The 23,265-nt window shown below is 43.0% G+C and overlaps 1 protein-coding gene across 9 annotated transcripts in view; it reads left to right on the top strand.

Moving 5' to 3' along the window:
- Nucleotides 1-23,265, top strand: part of TTLL1 (TTL family tubulin polyglutamylase complex subunit L1) — a 123,849-nt gene that overhangs the window by 52,102 nt on the left and 48,482 nt on the right. For 8 of the 9 annotated variants that reach the window (XM_084811225.1, XM_084811220.1, XM_084811222.1 and 5 more), the window contains 3 exons: nt 678-764; nt 3,487-3,650; nt 8,802-10,588. In XM_084811225.1, the coding sequence (XP_084667351.1) occupies nt 678-764; nt 3,487-3,650; nt 8,802-8,931 (381 nt within the window). In that variant the 3' untranslated portion in view covers nt 8,932-10,588. Of the gene's footprint in view, nt 1-677; nt 765-3,486; nt 3,651-8,801; nt 10,589-23,265 lie in introns of those variants that run through there. The other variant, XM_084811227.1, reaches the window with a different exon arrangement.

Here is a 23,265-nt window from a genome sequence, read left to right as displayed (position 1 = left end):
CTGTCGTTATGTGTGGTTATCTTTGCAATGCCCCTAACAAAAAATGTGCGCAGAGCTCATTAAACAGACAGTAGGCAAATTGTGTACCTATGAGGAATATATAAATCTGTGTATGATTGACAAATCATTTCTAAAAATTATTGCTTTGGTTCTCCTCATCACTAGAGGGCCTCTAGTGGTTCATGTGGTGGCTGTATCCTTGAGCTGGGCGACTTCCTGTCTGAACGCAAAGTGGGAGTTGGGAAAGGTCTTGCATCTGACTTTGCATTAAGCTTTGGAGCTGCTTGGAAGCAGTGTGAAGTGTTGCTGCTTCCAAGTGTTTCCCAGCTCAGCATTGTGCCAGAAACAAGACCCTACTCCTCTCCCATCTCTGGAGTCCTCTATGGGTGGGGCAGAAGAGACGTCATTGGTGGCTGCCACAAACAATAGCTGGGTACCAAAGTCAGCCAAAGTAGATCTTTGTTCATCATCCACAATAGGATTGTAGGTCCTATGTATTGGGAATGGCTGGCTGAAGGGCGGTCTGCAGTGAACACACCAACAACGGCCTAACAAAATAGGTAGTTTGTATCTGAAATGCCTTTCACATTATTTAAGCAATCGATCTGCCATAGCCAGTAAAGGTGTGCTGAAAATCCCATCCTTTCTGTTCTAATGTCCGCTTTCAACTCTTTCAGCCTGTAATGAACAATGATAAACACTGCTTTGAATGCTATGGGTATGACATCATCATTGACGACAAGCTTAAGCCCTGGCTTATTGAGGTAAACAGAATGATGTTGACTTTGCAGGTTTCCTCTTAAAAACAGTGGGAAAGGGACTTGTTCTTTGATGCCTAAGTGATCCCCCTTTTCAAGACAGACTAGCGAAAAATGGGCATTGAAGCAACTCCAGAAAGGAAATTCAAATGACGTATTTGAGGAATATTCATAAAGCAGCCTTATTCTGAATCAGATCTACTCGGTCCATCTGGTCCAATATTGTCTACTCTGATTGACCATTGCCCTCCAGCACTTGGACAAATATCTTTCCCAGCCCTGCTGCTGAAGATCCTTTTTAATCTGGGGCTTCCTGCATGCAAAGGATGTGCTCTACCACCAAGCTATGCCCTCCCCTCCCAAAGGACCCCTGCTGGCTCCTAGCATGGGGCAGCGTGGACATTAAACCTCTGGCCCTGCTGGCTCCTGGTGTAGGGAAGGTGGGATTTGAACCCAGGGCAATTATGGCACCAAAGCACTGCATCATAGCAGCTGGTAAAGCTCTGCAAGCTTCTTTGCTTGGGTCTGTGAAAATCAAGGAGGTGTTCAGAGACCTGCAAATCTTCCTTGTGTATAACCCTAGGTAACATCTGGTTCAGTGTGCCCATGGTTACAAGTGCTGCTTCCTGACAGCAATACATGTGAGCTCTGTGGCCAAAATATGTGGCACCTCTCTCGCAAGAATCACCACCAGGAAAGCAGTGTTTGCAAATGTGGATACACTGGCTCAGACATTACTTCCTTTATTCAGCTGCACTGGTATAACTCCTTCTCATAGAGAATATTTGAGTTCCTGAACTGGTCCAGATTCTCCTAGGATCTTTATATTTCATGTGGGATTTTGAATTCCAATAAATATATTAAGACGTAGTTGCAAGTTTTAGCATTTTCGGTCTGCATTTGTTTGGTTTTTAATAGTACATTAAATAAGAACTCAAGTTTGGTATAAGTTGCTCTAATGGTATACTTTCTGCCCTAGCATAGCACCAATATAATCTTTACAGAGTTGTTGTTTATGTCAGTTATGTTATTTATATCTAGAGAAACATAACACAGATGGGGTTGTGTCCAACGGGACCACTTCTCCGCTGCCGGTTCCATTGCACTCGCAGAACCCATCACTTGCACAATGGGGCTTTGGCTGTTCTAAAAAATAATCCCAGAAATGAGCTGAAACACTAGTTTCCAGATCAGGACAGGCTGGTGAAGGTCATAGAAGGGAGCTGACCTTCCAGTCCGGAAACAAGCATTTTGGGGGTTATTTTTAGGAGTGCCAAAGTCACGTTGCACAAGCAGTGAGTCCCACAAGTACAACAGACCAGTGGAGGCAGAGCAGCCCCGTTGGATACTGCCCGGTTTGAGTGAGAAATTCTCAACCCCAAGTGTCTCTGCGCCCTTCTGGATTGCAGCCTATATCTTCGTGCTTATTTTTATAAGCTACTCAGTAGCGGATTTAAATTGCTTGTAAATTATGCTGGATGTAAATTTACCCTTTTTGTGTAAGGCAAGTCTGCATATTTTATGGAGGAGAGCAAAATTAATATTATTATTTATTATAAACTTTAATAATAAAAGTTTCAAGGAGATATAAATACAGATCTTGGCTGAAATCTGAAGAGGTACTTTAGGTGTGCCCAAGGATTTGGACATACCCAGTTGGAGTGTGTCCATCCCCACCCCCCTCGTGCTTTGAATAGGGAATATCTGCCTTTTCTAACCTGGTGCCCTCCATATGTGTTGAAGTACAGCTCTCATCATCCCCAGCCATTTGGCATGCTGGCTGCAATTATGGGTGCTGTAGTCCAGCACCTTTGGAGGGTACCAGATTAGGGAAGACTGCAGTATCCAGCGTGGCTGTGAGGAACCTGGCTTGTTACCACTAACCATAGCTATGATTAATCATGGCTTTCCTGGGTTTGGACAACATGGCAAGCTGTGGTTAATCTAGAGTGGAAGCAAAAACCTCTGGATTCATCATGGTCATGCCAGAAGAGGAGAGGCGAGTGTGTGAGCCCAGGTCTTGCTGCAGCTCATTCTCATAGTGCTAAAGTATGGTTTAGTGTTATGTCTGAACCAGACCAATCTGGTTTTGGAAAGTCTCCTCAGTTTTAAAAGTGGTTTCCCACTCCCCCCACCATGTCCATGGGATAGCTGCTTTTGGGTAAACACAGACCTGAAGTCCCCTTCCGCACACATAACTAGTGTGGGTTTTTGTATCTCCAACATTGTTCCACACTTTTTCACAATTCTTTTTAACCCTCTATAATTATAGAAGCAAAGGAATTGATAGTTTTAGTTTATCAAATGGTTGAAAAAAATATATCAGTGGGAGGCCATATGTAGTTCTAAGTCTGGCTTGCCTCGTTTAATCTTCTGTTTTCACTTCCCAAATTCTACTCAAATAGTAAAAAGTAGCCTTGTCTAGGGATTCTTCAAAATGTTTCTTAGAACATTTAGCAGCTCTTCAGCTATTATATTAGAAATATAAATACACTATTTATTTTGGAGTGTTGTTCTATTCCTGTTGGCAATAATGTTTATGCTAAATATTGCCATCCCAAGAAGCAAAATAGGTGAAGTGCTTATTGGACAAAACTATAAAATTGCATGTGATAGTGAGCTTCGCTGAGCTGCTGTCCAGATTTGTTTCATGAATCATCTTTTAGTGTGTAGAGCAAATCGTGGGTATAAACTATCTGCTTCTCTCTTTCCTCTGCACCCTCCATAGGTCAATGCTTCCCCATCTCTTACTTCCAGTACTGCCAATGACCGTATACTCAAATATAATCTAATTAATGACACACTTAACATCGCTGTGCCTAATGGGGAAATTCCAGACTGTAAATGGAATAAATCGCCCCCCAAGGAAGCTCTTGGAAATTATGAGATTTTGTAAGTATTAAAGGATAGATAAGTGATGGTTTGCCCCACTGCAAGTGGACTTGCCAGGGTTACCTTGTGACAGAGATCTTGGCGTATCCTGGGTCAACACTACCGCAGATGGTTAGCCAAGGCCCTTAAATTCTGTTGGCTTGTTATCAGAATGTGTGCTGCATACTCCACAAACCCAGATTGCATATGGATCTCTGCTACAGGGAGACCATAGTATGATGGGAAAAATAGTCATGTGAAATACTCTGAGACTCTTCAGAGTATATTTTGTATCAGAACTACATAGTTTCAGAGAATGAGGTCCAGGGAGCTCCCTGTAACGGTCTGAGACACTAAATGGTTTTATTTTGCAGGAGAAATGGGCACTTGCTCCTTGGGTGTATATGCGTGGGTGTGGGTGGCAGTAGCCAATGTTTATCCCAAGCGTAGTGCTTCTGTTACAGGAAAACTGCATTTTTTCAACATTAAAGAACAACGTTTCCCCACTAAGAAAACATTTAAAGAACAATATTTTCCCACTGTTTATCACCACCCCCGATAGCACTTCTTTTGTAAATTGGAATACAGAACATGAAATGCATATGTTGCAGGATCCTGTTGGCGCCCATGACATCACTTGCGATGTCAAGTTCCTTGGTCCTCTCCGTTCGCAGTCACACACTCCAAGACGCCAGGCTTCAGGCTCACTACTTTATTAGTTAGCTACCAGGTTCTTTACAAATGCAAATCCTCGGAGACTGTCAGGCTACAAAGGAAAACAGCTACTCCACACAATTATGAATATCAATAGAAGAGCCAAGTGGGAATAAGAGATGTTGCTGGCAGTTTGAACAAGAACTTGCCGGCTAGAATAACAGGGCAGCGGGGGGGGGGGGGGGGGCTCCCTTACAGTTGTACCTCTCTACGTAGGCTATCATGCATAGCCAACCGGGTGGAACGTCTGAGCTCCGCCTCTAACTTTTCCCACTTCGCTCTGCTCCGGACTCTAGCATCCTTCAGGTTACACCCCGCACTCTCCTCCGAGACCTAGGTTCTCACAGGGGAGGAAAACGGGGGGAGCCTTCAGGTCGAGCCATCTGTGAGCCAAGTTCCTAAGAAGAACACCTCTCCATATCTGAGCTCCCCAGGGAGGACACCCCCCTAGTTCTGGCTGTTCCCATTCTGAGTCTGAACTGCTAACTATCTCCACACGCTCCGAATCGTTCCTGACATGCGATGAGCAACACGCTCTTGTCATATGCCCCAAAATGACCTGTGTGATTTTTAAAACTTTAAAAATGTATTTTAACAACTGTAGAGTATGTTTGGAGGCCAAGCAGTAATCACAGCTTTGCCTGTCCAGATATCATAGCATACTGTGGTTTATGTTAAGCAGGAAATTGATAGAGCGGCTGTGCCGGAGCGGGCAAGAGCTTGTGGCTCATTTAGGATGACTTGAATTGAGCTGTAATGTGCTGGGTGAGGAAGGCATTTCTGATTCCTGCCTTCAACCCTGGACTCTTTTCAGTGCTGCACAATGCATGTTTTTTGTACCGCAGCCTCAGTATATCTGGTGAAGAATATCCCTTGTGCCTAAAGCAAAATTGTGAATCTGGATACTCCTGCTGCTATGATAATCTGAGGCATAATAGTATTTCAGAAAGCTGTGAATCATTGTGGCAACTGTTATAAATGTGTATGCACAGTATTTCCAGAGGTTGATAGTCCAAATGTTATACTTTTAATATATATGGTCTAATTAAGCTATTTGCTTAAGTTGATTGTCTTGGTGATGTCATTTGTGCCATTAGGCTCTTCTCTGTTAGTTTGTTCCAGGGCCTTCGTATCCTAATAAACAGAGACATTTTTTATTTACCTGAACTTTTTCTTAAGGCATCATATAAAAGTATGAGATGCCTTGCAAATAGGGTTGTCTGTAGATATTTAAAACGTCTTGTCTTAATAAAGTAGTTATTTAGCACAATAATGACGGTATGTTTTATGATGCTCACCTAACCAGGATAGTTTTATGGTGCTAATCATAATGTTTAATTAGAAATTACATTTAGTAACCATACACTTTGTTCACTTAAGTCATCTAAATAGCACACTTTACATGCATTTTAATGGTTTTGAAACAAAAGAGCAAACACATGGTGTTCATCCTGTTGGAGAGTGCTCAACTTGTTCTGGATGGGGTTGCACTCCCCTGGAAGGAGCAGGTTCGTAGCTTGGGGATTCCCCTGGACTCATTATTGTCATTTGAGGCTCAGGTGGCCTCAGTGGCATGGAGTGCCTTCTACCAGCTTCAGCTGGTGGTTCAGCTATGCTGCTGTCTGGGTAGGAATAACATGGCTTCAGTAGTCCATGTTCTGGCAACTTCCAAGTTAGATTACTGCAATGTACTCTATGTGGGGCTGCCTTTGAAGATGGTTTGGAAGTTGCAGCTTGTGCAAAATGCAGTGGTCAGATTGATACTGGGGACCAGGAGGTTTGAACATATAACACCAATTCTGGTCTGCTTGCACTGGCTGCCTATATTTTTCTGAGCCCAATTCAAGGTGCTGTTTTTGACCTTTAAAGCCTTGCACAGCTCAGTACTGCAATATCTGATGGAGCACCCCTCCTTGTATGAACCTATCCATATACTATGCTCATCATCTGAGGCCCTCCTCTGAAGGATGCTCAGAGGATGGTAACATTGGAGAGGGTCTTTCTGTGGTAGCTCCCCAATTGTGGAATGCTCTCCCCACTGAGATCTGCCTGGTGCCAACATTGTCATCTTTTCAGCATCAGGTTAAGACTGTCCTCTGCTCCCAGGCATTTGATGGCATATGATGAGGTTTTTAATGTCAGTTGTTTTATCAGGTCCCAGTATCTTAGTGTTTTAGCTGTTTTTAAATGTTGTATGTTGGAGGTCTTTTACAGTCAGGGCCAGAAATATTGGAACAAGGATAACTGTTTTGGCAGTTGGTCTCCGTACACCACCACATCGAAGTTGAAAGGAAACACACCCAGATGGGAGTGAAGTCAGGACTTTCAGCTGTAATTCAAGGGGTGTGACAAAAGTGGGGCACTAACCATTCAGGAAGGACAGCCAGTGGCATACACACACACCCATCGTTGGTGGCTCATAAGTAATGGAACAAGCCAACATCCTTTCAAACTTAAGGGCCGCCTTTAATACCTGGATGAAAATCCTTTGCAGTCAATGACTGCCTGAAGTCTGGAACCCATGGACATGACCAAATGCTGAGGTTCCTCCCTCGAGATGCTTTGCCAGGCCTTTACTGCAGCTGCCTTCAACTGCTGCTTGTTTGTGGGTCTTTCTGCCTTCAGTCTTGTCTTTAGTAAGTGAGAAGCATGCTCTATTGGGTGGAGATCAGGTGACTGACTTGGCCATTGAAGAACATCCCACTTCTTTGCTTTGAGAAACTCTTGGCTAGCTTTTGCTGTATGTTTTGGGTCATTATCCATCTGCAATATGAAGCGGCGTCCTATCAGTTTGGCAGCATTCGGCTGAATCTGAGCAGAAAGTATAGCCTGTACACTTCAGAATTCATCCTGCTGCTTTTATCAGCAGTCAGGTCCTCAATAAACATCAGTGACCTGGCTCCACTGGCGGCCATACATAACACTGTATACCCATGCCATAACACTGCCTCCACCATGTTTGACAGATGATGTGGTATGCTTTGGATCATGAGCCGTTCCTTTCCTTCGCCATACTTTTCCCACCATTCTGGTACAAGTTAATCTTGGTTTCATCAGTCCAAAGAATCTTATTCCAGAACTGGGCAGGCTTTTTTAGGTGTTTGCTGCAAAGGCTAATCTGGCCTTTTGGTTCTTGAGCGTTACCAGTGGTTTGCACCTTGTTGTGAAGCCCCTGTATTTACATTCATAAAGCCGTCTCTTGATTGTAGATGTTGACAATGACATGCCTACCTCCGCAAGAGCGTTCTTGACCTGGCTAGATGTTGTGAAAGGGTTCCTCTTCACCATGAGCAGAATTCTGCGGTCATCCACTTTAGTTGTCTTCCGTGGTCTGCCAGGCCTTTTGCTGTTGCTGAGCTTGCCAGTTAATTCCTTCTTTTCCAGGATGTTCCAAACAGTTGTGTTGGCCACTCCCACTGTTTTTGCTGTCTCTCTGATGGGTTTATTTTGTTTCCTCAGCCTAATGATGGCCTCCTTCACTCGCATGGACTCCTCTTTGGGCCTCGTGTTGGGAGTTCCAGTGAACAGCTACCAAATGCAAATGTAACACTCAGAACCACCTCCAAGCCTTGTATGTGCTTGATTGGTCATGGGGTGCCCAGGAAACAGGCCACACCTGGCCATGCAGCTGCTTCTCAGCCATTCGTTCCATTACTTATGAGCCACCAATGATTGGGGGGGGGGTTATGCCACTGGCTGTCCTTCCTGAATGGTCAGTGCCCCACTTTTGTCACACCCCTTGAATGACAGCTGAAAGTCCCGACTTCGCTCCCATCTGGGTGTGTTTCCTTTCCGCTTCAATGTGGTGGTGTACGGAGGCCAGCTGCCAAAACAGTCATCCTTGTTCCGATACTTCTGGCCCTGGCTGTATATTATGTTTTTGTTTTGTAGTTTCTGTGAATCGCCCATTTCTATTGGGTAGTATAGAAATAAAATAAATGAAACAAAACAGTAAATGGAGTTGAGGTCTTAGAAAGCAGTTACACACATTGCCAGAAGTAATGTGGTTGTCTGAATTGACTGGACAAGTGAACTTCAAGGGGGCATTGAAGATAGTAAGTTCTTATTCCTTCTGTCCCATCATAGAGCCAGACTACAGAATCATCAGAATCATACAGCTGATGATTCTTGCTGAACCTCAGTCACATGTACCACTGCAGGCAAGACTAAACATGGGAAGAGGAGATGGGCTATGTGTGAGTGAGAGCTCTCCCGCATAAGGTTCTCTGCATACCGAGAACTAGAAGCCAAGCCAGGACTCTTCTTCCTGACGTGTTTTCCATATGCAGAGAGCTTCTCCTGCTTTTTATAAAATGAGGCAGAGCACTCAAGCGTTCCATTTCCCCATCTGCAACCTGTAGTGACTAAGTCCGGTAACAGCTGCGCCACGTCGTTCTAGTGATCGTGCAGCCCTCCTTTTGAGCCAAGCGTGACACTAACATCTCTCCGTTTCTTTAGATATGATGAAGAGATGGCACAAAGTGAAGTGCCAGATCGTGATTTGCGAAGTCGCTCTGGGCAACCCATGGGGTTTAAGGGAAACCGAGGCAGAGACACTGGAAAATCAGGGCCCCTTACATGGAAGTAGATGCAGAATTAACTGAAGACTGATGCTTCCTGAAATTCAGGGCTGTGGTCTTGGTAGGAAGTTCTTTTGAAATGAATGCTCAGATTCTGCATGACCTTCTCCCCTTTTGCTAAATGCTGTTATGGGGGGAGGTAATGTTGCTCGAAGAGGACAGAATATTTTCCTGTACTGTGATGACAAGTACAGTGGAGGTTTGTATAAAATTGATCTAGTGGCATGTGCATAAACATCTATTTTATTATTTATTAAATACATTGCAGTTTTGCTGCAGGATTGTTAAGCTGCATGTTGTATCGAATAGTTGTAATATATATGAGTTAATGTGTGTGGGATTAAACTTAAAAAAAAGTTTCAAGACACACCCATTTCTTTAAACAAGTTATTGTTTTGTCTCACATTGCACATACATGCATTTCGAAATTACAAAGCCTTCTTTCCTTTTTCTGAATTGTACTAGAATTATATGTATGAGTATATATATTTTCCACTTGCAAAAAGCCACAAAAACAACCAGAAGTATAAGGTTCTATATTAGAAACACCTATTTTTTAAACTACATGCAGTCATTCTTTAAGCTTCTTCAAGAATTATGTATATTCAAAAGAAAAATAATGGACTTTTATTGGGAGGGGGGACTTCAAGAAGTCTTGAAATTTCTATGTGTACTGGGGACATTGTGACAGGCCAGTTGTCCTGTCTGACTATATATAGTACAGACCGATCTATACATTGTTTGCTGTTACAGCACTTTCTTTTCTCAGAATTTGATATCCAGCTATTACTGGAAGATTCAGTGTCAGTACTGAGTTCCAAGTATCATTCCCCAATAGCTAATTTGGCAGGTGCACAAAAGCACTGATGCATTGCAGTAGATTTGACAGATAATACCTTCTTAAAACTTGGGATGTTGCCATGCCATTTCTCTTTACTCAGAGCTGGCACACTAGACACTTCTTCCTAATAGTCTTTCAGTATTTGCCAGTTAAACCTGTGATGTCTCTTTTGTTTACTGATGTATATAAGTTTGTGCTTCGGTCTACTGAACCGTAGTCGTATGCGAGTATACTAGTGATCTTCCTTCCTTCTCTTTAGGAAGGAGATTTTAAATTGCAAATGTACTTCTCTAGCTCCTGTCAGATACTGCTTTGTGTGGGAGCCTGGTCTGCTAGTATTACCTCTCCATGAGTTTTCTGCCAAAACTGAGAAGGTTAGTTGTGTGAGGTTGCTCTCATAGAAAGGCCTGGAGAGACAGGAAGAGCACAATATCTGGGGAGCTCGCACTGGTCTTGCAGCACTGCAGTGAATTACAATCGCAAAATTCTATATAACTGTGACTGGTCTTTCTGGCAAGTGGGCTGCAGGTATGGGAGCGTTCCCCTCTAGTGCACTGGACATTATGGAGCCTCCTCCTATGCCTTGGGGTGGTGTCATTTGTAGTTAAGAGCCAGAGCGCCAACAGCAGTGCTGCACTGGAGAGGCAGCCTGTAATGTGGGGCTGATTCTATGGTATGAGCCCAGCCCACGTGCCCTCTGCTCTGATCCATGAGTGCTGTAAACCTCCTGTTGCCTGTACTATTCGTAGCATATATGTCAAAGGTTGTATACCAGTGTTCATCCTTGCTGGGTTCAAATTAAAATGTAGGTATATGTGAGAATGTATGAAGAGTTATGCCTTAATCAAAAGGGTCTGTTAACTAATAGCTTTAAAGGTTAAGAGAGTTTACTTGCTGTCTATAACGTCAGTTTCCAAATCCCTCCTTGACTTGTTATGTGTTCCTTCTCTGTGGGTCATGTCTTGGCTGGGAGAAAGCTACTGTTAAGTACATTTGCAGCTCAACAGTGAATGTCATTGTTGTGATGTCATGCAGAAGGGCAGATGTTTCCTCCTCTACCTCCCAAAACACACATTGTTAGGAAACGTTACTGTGCCCAGGTCTTGGAAAGAATTATGCTGTTGTAAACAGAAGCATTTTATCATCATAGCAGATACTTAACCTCTTGAGGAGTCACAAGATATATGATCCAAATCATAAAGCAAAGCAAAGCTTCCCCATATGTCCATCAGGTTAGGCCTCATCTTGAGTACTGTGTCCAGTTCTGGGCACCACACTTTAAGAAGGATGCAGACAAACTGGAGAGGGTTTAGAGGAGGACAACGAAGATGATCAGGGGACTGGAAACAAAGCCCTATGAGGAGAGACTGAAAGAACTGGGCATGTTTAGCCTTGAGAAGAGAAGACTGAGGGGAGATAGCACTCTTCAAGGACTTGAAAGGTTGTCCCAGAGAGGAAAGCCAGGATCTCTTCTCGATCATCCCAGAATGCAGGACAACAGAATAATGGGTTCAAGTTACAGGAAGCCAGATTCCAGCTGAACATCAGGAAAAATTTCCTGACTGTTAGAGCAATATGACAATGGAACCAACTACCTCGGAAGGTGGTGGGCTTTCCCGCACTGGAGGCATTCAAGAGGAGGCTGGACAGCCATCTGTCAGGGATGCTCTGACTTGGATTCCTGCATTGAGCAGGAGGTTGGACTCGACGGTCTTGTAGGCCCCTTCCAACCCTACTATTCTATGATTCTATACATTTGAGCACTATGTAGAAAAGCAGTTTATAAATAGAAAAATCAGTTTATTAACATCCTTTAGATAATTTCTGCTTTTGTAAAGCTGGCATGTTGACTGCTGTTGTACACCACATTTATGGATTCCTATTTTTTTTAAATGTATCTCTGGAATAGAGTTAATGCACATTTTTATATAATAAAATTGTATATTAACTCTGTTACAGAAATTCCTCTCTCAAACATACACACTTGGTTATTGGCTGCATGCTGAGAAGCAAAGTTAACATTGAACTAGGGCGCAATTGTATCCTGAAGATCTTTAGGCTGAAGGTCTGTAGGGTTTGGCAGATGCACTGCTATGCTGGCAGAATGTTAGCTATGCTGTCACTATGACATACAATGGCAGAACACCTCAGATATGCCGGTGAAGCTGTTGTGTTGGCAAAGATACTCCAGTGAAATGGCTGACACGGGACAGAGTTGTGGGTGGGACATGGGTGGCATACGGGAGGACCACACTTATGCTGTATCCTATACCCCTTCAGGTCCTGGACATTCCCCTGTCAATGGTGCAACGTTACAGCAGCCCCAGACATGGTGCAGGAAGTTTCCTTTGCATTGACTTCAATGGGAGGGGGGGAATTGTCCCTGCATTGATGACTGCCCTGCCTCTGTTGTTGTGACGGAGCGTAGGATACAGTGTAAATCCACGCTGAATCACATCACGCCGCCACCAGTATGTAAAACCGACACAGGAAGACCACAGCTCTGATGATGGGGCATGTGACATGAGTCTGTCTCTCTCTCTGTGGCCCCATCTGTCGTATACACGTATTGCTCACAACGGGAAACTTTGGTGATAGGAAACCATGGAAATGTTGCACTTTGCACAAAAAAGGGAGGACTTGCAAAAACAAACCAACCAACCAACCCTAGCCTGGCCTCACAAATGGGAACTTGAGCACATCACTAACACTTCTCTCCCTAGAATCCTAACAGGTACCTCACCATGGGACACTAGGCACAAACACCCAACACCACCACACTACGCTCCAATAATGGCGCGCCAGGACAGCATCCTGTAGAGGCAAGCATGGGAAGGTGTAACCCATGGTGTGATGTAGAACTGCGGCAGCGGCCTCCTACGTCTCCCCAACGCACTGCTGCTCTCAGTATCTGTGGCTGGCCTTGTTGTCTCCCCTGACCATCACTCCTTGACTTCTTGTCAAAGGAGTCTTTCCCTCCCTGGGTGGGCCTTGAACCCTTTCCAAGGAGGGCTTTCTGTAGATGTCTGCCCAGGAAACTATGTGGGTGCTGCTTGGTGCGTCATATTCTTCCTCCCCTTCGGGCTCATAAGATAATGCTTATGAATAGCATCAGGAGACTTGAACCCATGCCTGTAGGGGCATCATTGCTGGCTGTGACGCTGGAGCTGATGGGATGTGGGTGCCGTGGCATCACTTTGTGTTTCCCTTCGTGGCCTGAGCGCACAATGGATACAGCCACCATTCTGCTGGCGTATCAGTGGTGTAACTCTAGTCTAGCATAATGAGAGTATAGGGTTGCTCTTTTAATAATTATAATAATTTTAATAATTATATTAAGCCTATCTACCCGCCAAAGCTAACTGGGGAGACTGCTATGGAATATGGTGCTGCTGTTGAATATTACAGTAGTAATACTGGGATGAGGTCCCAGCAGCTTTGAATCTTGGACCTACTGGCTTTCCCATTAACTGAATCTTATGCAGATGAAGCAGTTCTCTAGCCAGGTCTGTGTGGCATTGTGAATACAGGACACACCAGTCATTTTCACTCAATTTATGTATATATTTTACTTTTAGAATGTGTACCCTGCTACCATGGCTCAAAAGAGTCCTTGGTGTAGTTTGCAGCATATACCAGTTAATTAAAAAAAATCTAAATCTATCTATCTATCTATCTATCTATCTATCTATCTATCCACATATATACACACGCAGCAGAAAAAGTAACTTCAAAAAGGAGCAACAGAAGTTTCCAGTAAAAATCTATCATGTAGCCTCAAATTCTCTCAGTAGTTTTCAGCTACATCCCAAAAGCCAATACTGAGTGAGTCTGCTGCACCCCAGAAAACACCCTGCACCTTGTGCCAGCCGTCCAGTATTCCTGCCACTCAGTGCAAATTTGGCCTTGTCCTGAACCTATTTATTAGGATCCCAGTTTGCCTTGGCAGCAGGAGCTTGACAAGATAGCATCTTTGATGCTGACTTTTCTTGTATCAGAGAATACCTTCACTTATGTTTTCAGGTTGTACTGTGCCCAAGCAGATAATAATGCTCACTGTTTATATAGTGCTTTCCTAATTGTTCCAAGTACTTCACATCTGCATATGCATTGTAGTGCTTAACAACAATCCTGTAAAGTAGACCTGATTCCCTGTTTTACAGATCTGTGGGTGATGGAGTTGAGAAGGGAGTGGTTTGCCTAAGGCCACTTCGAGAGTTCATTGCTGTGGTGAGATTTGAACTAGAATTTTTCTACAACTCACGCTCTTGCTCACTATGCCACACTAATTCTTTGAAGTGCATGGTGCAATTGTGGATTTAGTGGATGGTGTGGCTGTCAATGAGCTGCTGACAGACTGAAGCAGATTTCATCTAATATCCTTGATATCTGTGTCTGTTTCCCTTGAAAGAATGTGGGGGCTATGCTTTTATGTTTAAGTTGTGGGGAAGGGGGGCACCATTGCTGTTGGGATGCAATGTATCTCATATGATAGATTCTGCTGAATATTGTTGAGCATTGGCATGCTTCATATGTGATGACTGGTACCAACTGTAACACGTTACTCAGTAAGTGAATAGCAGATGGCTAGAGCTGTTTGCTGGGTGTGAGCTAAAACACCAAAGTTAAAATATGCCTGTTTGTTGTGACAAAGCACTGCGAGTGGGAGTTGAGAACAATATGGCACAGGAGGCTGGAAGCTTATTTTTCCCATTCTGTGGCCCAGAATTCAGACACAAACTCCCATGGCTTGGACACCTGTGGTTTGGGTGTGTCTGACATGCAATGCTACTCAGATCCTTGATGTTAAACATTTGGGTAGTCATGAAGCATACCTTAAAAGCATCTGTGTACTAAAAGGCACAATCATAGCATGATCTAGTGGGAAAGGTGCAATCTAAAATTCCATGCAGACAATTCAAGCTGAGTGTTTAGAGTATTTGACTGGTTGTTCCTTGTGGCTGGGGAAGAAGGACACTAGCAATTCCAGAAGTTTTATTTGCAGCCAGTTAAATTCAGGGCCAAAACAGATGTCAGGCCGAAGATCCACGATTGGGTCTTCGATATCTTTTTCATTATTTCAAAGTAAAGGGGTGGGAAGGCTGCTAATTCGATATGAAGTGTTGCTGGATGAGCAGTGATCAATCCATGCTCCCTGTGTAATTTCTCCAGTGTAAATTGCACACTCCTGAAGCAGTTATTAGCCATGCTGGGGGGTGTTGAGGGGAAAGACATACAGGTACCTGTATGGGCTTTACAATGTCTCCACATTGAAGGGAAGCTGCTGTCCCCTCCTATCTACCGTGGCTTACAACATACCTACACATAGAGGCTGGGGTTGGGAATTTGGATGGGTATGAAAACACTGCTAGATAAGGGTTGCCCTGATGTTGCTGGAACTTTGATGCTCTCCCAGTGAGATAGGGGGCTATGCCTGATCCTGGACCCAAGTGTGCCCATATGTATATAACCCCACCAAGGAAAAAGACTTCCAGTCCTTTTTCTTTGCCCCACTCACCATTACCCTTCATTTCCCAAAGCAGAGAAACCAGCCTGACCACCCATTGCAGTGACCCTAGCACCAGTAATTAATGAGATGGCAAGGAGGGAGGAGATGATGAAGTTCTTTCATTCGTCCTCTGCTCTGCTGTCCGTCATTGAGGGCATTAACTTGGGTGGGGCAAGGGGTGGAGCCAGGCATGCCCTGCAAATCTGGCACTGAGCCTCCTACTATCTCAAACTGACCACAGTCTTCAAGCCCAAATTAGGCGGCTATGAATGCTTCTGCCCTGCATAGTGTGGGAGAAAGAGCCTAGAAACTGCTTTTGTGATAGGCATTGACTTCCTCCTGAGCCCATTTCCTGGGCTGTTTTGGGGAGGGAAGACTAAGTTTTGGAATAAAATGCTCCCTTCCCCATAATCCTGGATTTGCCTAAAATAGTGGTGGAATGCTACTTCTCCCCCCCCCCCACCCCCAGCTGTACCCTTGAGAGTGGTGGTTAGGCCACCCAGTGTCATGAGTGTTTGGCAGATTTTGCTGCCACCACAATCTTAAAGAAATATATATTGTGAGTTTCAACAAAACAAAAGAAAACAAAAACAAACCCAAAAGAAATTCTCAAGTATAGCTACATGCTTTAAAGGCCTCAGTTCCAAATATTACAATATTCTAAAAGTAGAAAAGGAAAAAAGAAGGAATTAATTATACATAGACTTCAGTAAAAGCAGACCAAATATCCAAATATAAGTCCATTCGCAAGTGACGTCTATATACCACTCTTTCAAATGTTGCTAGTGTTGTTAGGTCTTTGATCCATTGCATTATAGGCAGTGAGCTTTTATCCTTCCAGTGTTGTAATATCAGTCTTTAGCAGTCAAGAGGGTGCGAAAAATCCATTTACGCCGACCATGTGTTAGATTCCCAAAAGCAGGTAAATAATTTTAAAAAACATGTACATCAGTAAATATTAAAGAGCTTTCCAGTACAAAGTTTATCTGTATGATAACTTCCACCCCAAAGGAGCCCACTATTGGGCATTTCCAAAACATATGAATAAAAGAAGCATTAGCTGTATTACACCTCCAACAATTGGTTGATTTAGACAAGCCTTTGTTAAAAAGACATTGTGGTGTCTAGAAAACCCCAAACAAAAGTCTTTGCTGGATAAGACGTAACTGAAGGTCCATAGACATATCAGATATAGATGCTAAAACAGCAGTCCATTGATTAAGCAAAATAGGACATTCCAATTCCCTATTCCACTCATGCTGAAGACCTGTGTATCATACTTATTCACTGATAATAAGTCTTTATAAACCTGAATCGTGGGCTGGTGTACCTGGTCAGTTTCAATAAGTGTTTCCAATAGCAAAGGGGACTCCGAAGCACTGAAAGCAGCTGAACTGAATCCAGATTATAACAAATGTTGCAATTGCAAATACTGCCATTCAGCTGTAGCGGGAAAATCAAATTTATCTTGCAAAACTCCCATGACAATATTGTCCCCAAGCGTAGGTCCTTACTTTTTCTCATAGGGATGAATGACAGCCATTTCCATTCACTTTCATTATTGACCCCAGGCATGAAAAATTGAGCCTGCGCCTTGGAGTTGCCTGACCTCTTCTTCCACGTAGCACCATCATCAGTTCTGCTTCTTGGCTATTCTGGAGTGGAACTGGCTTTTTATCTAAATAGATGGACGATAAATTATGACGTAGGGCAGACAAAATGAAAAAGACTAAGATGATGTGTCAGATGAACAGGAGGGCCTGAATAAGAAAGTAAAGAGATGGAAACTTAAATATAGGGAAGGGTGAATATGCAGTGTTCCGTGTGCTGAATTGTGTACTGGCTTGCGTTCAGAATCGTTTTGAGTACTGTGGGTTTTGCTGTTGCTTAGTCATTGAACCTCGTAGTGGCTGATTCAGAAGGTTGTACCCTCAGAGAAAGCAAGCCTGCATCTTGGAGCTGCACCTGCTTCCAAGCTAGGTTTTGCGATGTTGAGTTGCTCCTGCCAATTGCTCCTAGTATCCCATGCCTGCTTCTGCTACAGCCTGCATACATGCTCAGCTCTCAACATTGTGACTATTCAACAAGTGGGGTGAAAGTGCCACCGTGTACCAAGACAACTGGGAGAATCCTAAGGATAGCTGCCACCTCTGTTACATAACTCAAAATAATCTGTTTGTTAAATTTTTAATCCACCCAATAACAAAAGCTGTCTGGGTGGGAAAATGCCACACTTGCTTTTTAAACAAGGGTTTAAATCACAGCATTTAAACAAGGATTTTTAAACAAGGGTTTGAATCACAGCATGATTCAGGACAGAGAACAGAAAGGGTTTCAGGCAACACCTAATCATTTTATGGAATTTGTTTCATACTGGGTTAGAAGGCTTGAAAGGGGATTAGACAATTCATGGTGTATAGGACAATCAACAGCTATTAAACATGATGGCTACATGGATCCTCCATGCTCAGAGACAGTTTGCCACTGAATACCAGTTGCTGAGAGGCAACAGTGTGTTGGGAGGGTGCTATTGCCTTCATTCCCTGCATGTGGGTGTACCAGGAGCATCTGTTTGGTCCCTGTTGGACACAGGATGCTGGGCTAGATGGGCCTATGATGTGATTTCAGCAGACCTTATGGGAACGCTTGAGAAACCCTCTGCACAGGGTCAAGCAATTCTAAAAAAAACCCCCAGGGCTAGATTGACATGGTACGTGGAGGGAGTGATTTGGCAACTTCTCTGGGAGATGAAACAGACACGCTCTGAAAGGAAGTAAAGCCTGCAAAAAGAATAGAGGCAAAGTAATAAAAGAAAAAGAAATCACGTCAGAGCTGGGATGCTCCTCATGGGTATGCATCCTAAATGATCGCTGGTCTTTGGGACAGCAGTGTATGAATAATGCAGTACAGGGAAGGCGATTGTAATCATATCCATTCAGAGCATGTTTACTGCTGCAGTGGAATGCTTTCACAAGGCTTTCTTGTTGAGTCCACCTTTTTCTGATTACTCCTGCAATCCAGAGTTAAGTATCTCCAATAGTGCTTGTGTCCTACTAATATTAGAAGCTTGGTAGGGGAATCCATATTTTTTTAAAAAGCGTTGCCCCTTTCTATGGCATAGCTTTTGCTTCTGATCTATTTGTCCCTTCCATGCTTCCCTAGCTTCCTGTTATAGTTGGAAAGAAACAAAGCATACTTTCACAAAAGGCCCAGCTTTGATGACTTGCACGGACAGCACATGCCCAGCTCAGGCAGGCCTGACCCTCGTGAGAGTAGACAAAGGTCCGTCTTGTGTAACTGGGATTCACTGTTCTTTCATTTTAAAGTCAGTGTAACTGTATTTGCATATAATATAGCAGCAAGGTATTTTGTATGGTGAGCTTGTACATATGCATATTTATTTAATCATGATCTTTTAAGACACTGTTCCATGTTATAAAAATTATGCTTTCCTAGCAGATCTTTTCTGCCTTACTGGGTGGGGTCAAAGATCAAGTCATGTTTAGAATCACTCATGTTTAGAATCAATTAAATTTGGCATCTAATAGAAGGAAAGAAGAAAAGCCTGACACAACAGCTCCATTCCACACCTGTAAAGTATTCCAAACTGAAATGGACACACTATTCCCTGTTTAATCAATCCTTTCCTCTGGATGTCATTGGCAAGCTTTGATACTGGATTAATACGTTTTCATGCAAGCATTGTTTGTGACCTATCTAGTGAAGACTTAGCAGGAACTCCACATGTATAGTCCGAAGAAGGAAAGGAACATCTTGGCATACATGTTTGCTTTTAAATAGGATTGATCAAATGTATGGATGATAGGTATATGTATAGCTATTAGTCAATATAGCTAAATGGAACCTCCATATTCACAGGCAGTATTCCTCTGAGAACCAGAAGCGAGGGACAAGCAGCTGCAGATGGCTAGTTCTACCTTGCTTTGCTCAGAAACTGTCCAGGGGCATCTCCTTGGCCACTGATGAAGACAGAGTGGTGGATTAGATAAGACTTGGTTAGATCCTGCATAGGCAGTTCTTAGGTTCTAACATTTTCAACTTGCAATGAGATTTGAGAGTACAGTCTCTGCTCCACATGGATTGCATTTGAATGTCCAAAAGGTAACATTTGATCATGTCATGTGTGCATGTGTGTGTAGTTAAGGAGGAAGTCAACAATCCAGTAAAGTGAAATGAATAACATTTCTGAAATACTCATTCAGCTGCAGCGCATACATGAGTTAAATCCATGAATTGTACCTGTGTGGCAACATCATGCAAAATTGTGTTGATGTGTTAAAGTGCTTGGTGCATCATATCGGACTAAAAGTTAAATGGTAAAATAAAAGATGTGTAAATGAAGCTACAAAACAGTTGTGAGCAGAAAAGGAGAAAATCTGGTCAGATGAGTTTTCTGTCTAAAAGTTACAGAAGTTGGATTCTTATGTTCTTTGGGAAAACGTTACTTTTAGAAGAGGAGATGGATATGAAATAAATATTTATTGTTAATTGGCGGATGCGTTCACAAAAAGGGCAGGTTGCCTTGACATTAGGGATAAGTAGATAACATCTTGATAAAGCCAAAGGAGAACCATGGAACAATGCATCTTTCTATGCACAGGTTACCGTCATGGCCATTTATGGGAACATCTAGGGGGCCTCTGTGGATTATTATTTTCTGTTTATAAATAAACTAAACTCAAACAACATTTGCCAAGCCAAATTTCCAACCATTCAAAATGGCTGGAATAGGGCGCTTTGTGGGCTCATAGTACTACTACGGGTTCAGTTTTACAGTTCCACCTATCATAGGGAGGGGTCTCCTCAGCTTGGCCTTTGGGAATCAGTGCCTTGCATATGAGCTCTAGCAGGGGAAGGTCCCAGGTTCAATCTTGGCACCTCCAGGCTGGGCTGGGCAAGATCCCTGCAGGCAAGAGCTGTCCAGGGTTCAGTGTAGACAATCAGAAGCTATATGGACCAATGGTATGGCAGTTTCCTACGTTCCTAACTACAGGATTTAATTTGGTACAAGTGGTTTACAAAACCACAAATAAATATATGAAGAGCGAGTTGCTGTTTGTTACTAAATCATTTACCAGATTTTAAGGCATACCTCCTCTCGTTGTTCTCTAAAACAGTGAGAGGAAGTGATAGAACCAAAGAGACACCACCTTAAAGTAGTGGCAGCCATCTCAGGCAGCCTCCTACAGTGGAAAGTTCCAGAGGAGGATAGTCTTATCAACTGCCTTGATGACACCAACAGCAACAATCTGTCTCATATCACGTACAGCCAGAAGAGTTCCCCCACCCTTGCGAAGCCGCCACGCCTACAGCTAGAGAACCAGTTCCACTTAGATTGCCTCCTGCCCCGCTTGATAAGACACGTCACCAAGTTATGTAGCCACAGTGTATATAAGCTGTACCAAAACCACCCAGGGTGTGGTTCTCCTTTGTGGTGCTAGCCGCGAGAATCCACCCGAGCAGCGCTGTTTGTCTCCTGTCAAATAAAACTGCGTTGGACTGAATCGCAGAGTTCTGTGTGTCTCTAAGGGGATATTGGCATACCTCTCCTAGAGGGAACGAACTTAGGCACATTTTGTGCAACAGAAGTGCTTGAATTGACAACAAGTATATAAATCTCAGCTCTGTTCACAAATACAAGACAGTGGGGGATTGGGATCACTTTGGGGTGCCTCCATGGAGTGCATAGGAGCCTATGAGTGCAGAATTTAATGATGTAGGCCCTGTCATAAATGTTATATGGCAGATTGCATTAACGGACTCATTGCATTGGCCTTTATGCGTATTGGCCTTTATGCAAACATGAAGTCCAGCACACAAATGTCAGGTGGGGAGTTGGGGCAGGAAGGCTGGTACAATCCCAATTCCACACCATAGAATCCTTCACCATTCTTTAGGCCACAATGGGAAGCCATTGCAATGAAATTGGTATACAGCAATATAAGTTGGGAATGTAGATCTGCTTTTAGTTGCAAGATAGAAGTCTTGCTTGGTTAAGAGAGCTTCTGATCCACCCCAAAGAAGTATACATCCACACACTCTTTTATCTGCCAAAAAGTTGTGGTGATGTTGGTGTTATTATTTACAAACTACAAATGCTTAACATCCTGCTTGAGTTTTAATTACGGGCTTTTGAAGGCCAACCAAAAGATCGTAAAAAATGTGCAAGCTTTCGAGATGTCTTCAGCAGGCATGATATTAAAAACAAACAAACCCCCACACACCAGGGATGGGGTGGGGAATAATGTAAAAATCTGACTTGATGATGAAGTCAGTGTCTGGGGGAGAATTCTGCGGACATTCAAATTAGGCTCTGCTGGTCATGTGATGGTTACAAGGTTGGTCCTGGAGCAAGAAAGGGAAAAAAAGTGCTGAGAGAGAGAGGTTCTCTTAATTTCTCAACTGTTGGACCACCATTTGGATTATGAGTTCCATGAGCATTCAATAGTATTGGTGTAGGCAGAGAAACACAGATAGGGTACATTTTGTTTCTGGGATTGCCTGAAACAAAATGCATAGGTTTTTCTTATCCATAAAATGCATGAAATCCTCTGTTGAGCTCACTAGCTGATACAAAACTGATACTTGCAACAAAAGAGGAAATCTCCACACAGGGAAATGGAGCTCAGCTTCTAGATGAGGAACCGAGAAAGGGAAGGCACTCAAACACGATACAAACGTTTTCTTTCGTTTTTCTTTTTGCTATTGGGGAGAATATCAGGCTTCTCATCTAAAAGAATAAAAGAAAGCAATGTTTATGTCTGGATTACACCTTTTACAATGAATATGCAGCATTTAGCAGATGCATTTAAATAAGATTTTGGCTGCACAGTCTAGGTGGCATAAAATACTTGGAAATAAGTCACTGAATTCAGCAGGACTGACTTTTGAGTAAATATGCACAGGATTGGGCTGCATGTTAGTTAAGCATAAATTCTCTTGAGTTTGTCTTGCTTCATCCAATTGCAAATGATTTTATTTCTGATAATTTAAACAAAGGTTTTCATTGTTTGATTTAATCCCCATGAAGTCAAAGACCTTTTGCACAAGAATGGCATTTATGCAGCCGTTCAATTATCCAGACAATTCAGTTAAACTAGATTTAGCCGGGTTAGTCCTATTGCAGGCAGAGGAACTAAATTGCCTGCAGTTCAAAAATTGAAACTGGAGATATTCCATGGCAGTTGATTTTGCCTTGACCACTCTGTTAAACTAATATTTCAGTTCTTCAGTGTGATTAAAATGACTGAACTCTGAGATCTTTCGTTAAAATGGTTGGTGGATTAGGATTTATATATCTGCTGTTTTAAATATGAGTGTTAACTGTTGCCATTTCATCCACATTTAAGAAGAGGCTGTTTATTGTATCTGCTATGGTTGCAAGTTGGCAGCATTCCAAAGCTTGAGACTCATGGGCAGGATCTGGGCTGTTGATGTCACATACTTGCCAATTCTTGAAAAACAAACATTTGGTCAAAAGTACAAGCCTGCTGCCAAACACCTTGTTTCTGCAACTTGGTGGCAAGGGCAGTGAACAGCACAGACTCTAACTCCTCTTGCTTTTTAGTTGCCTTAGATTCCACCCTCTCCCACATCATGAAATAATGAATGCTTCAAAGTACATTTGCATATAATCAAGGAGTAAACTAACACGTGCAAGAGCGGACAAGCTTCTTCCAGTCAGTCAGATTTTATTTCCTGATATATATGAAGCTCAACATTAAAGTTCAGCATCAGAAACTATAGATCGTTCAGACACTGATTCTGTTACAGCAATAAGTTGATCTTAAATATTCAGCGTACAAAAGTTGCATGATTTCATCATAAATGGTATGGCAGAGTCCAAGGTAGAGGGACGCAACCCAGGGTAAACATTCTGTAAACTGAAGGTATACAACTGCCACATGATCTTACAAGTCTGTCATTAAGCCATACGTATATCGCGCCAACACGATCCAGGCTCAAACTGTG

The sequence above is a fragment of the Heloderma suspectum genome, chromosome 7 (genome assembly GCF_057233095.1).
Source record: "Heloderma suspectum isolate Gila_16-S chromosome 7, 16-S_ref, whole genome shotgun sequence".
NCBI classification, from domain to species: domain Eukaryota; kingdom Metazoa; phylum Chordata; class Lepidosauria; order Squamata; family Helodermatidae; genus Heloderma; species Heloderma suspectum.
Note: the sequence above shows the minus strand (reverse complement) of the source record. Positions and strands in the feature narration are given on the sequence as shown.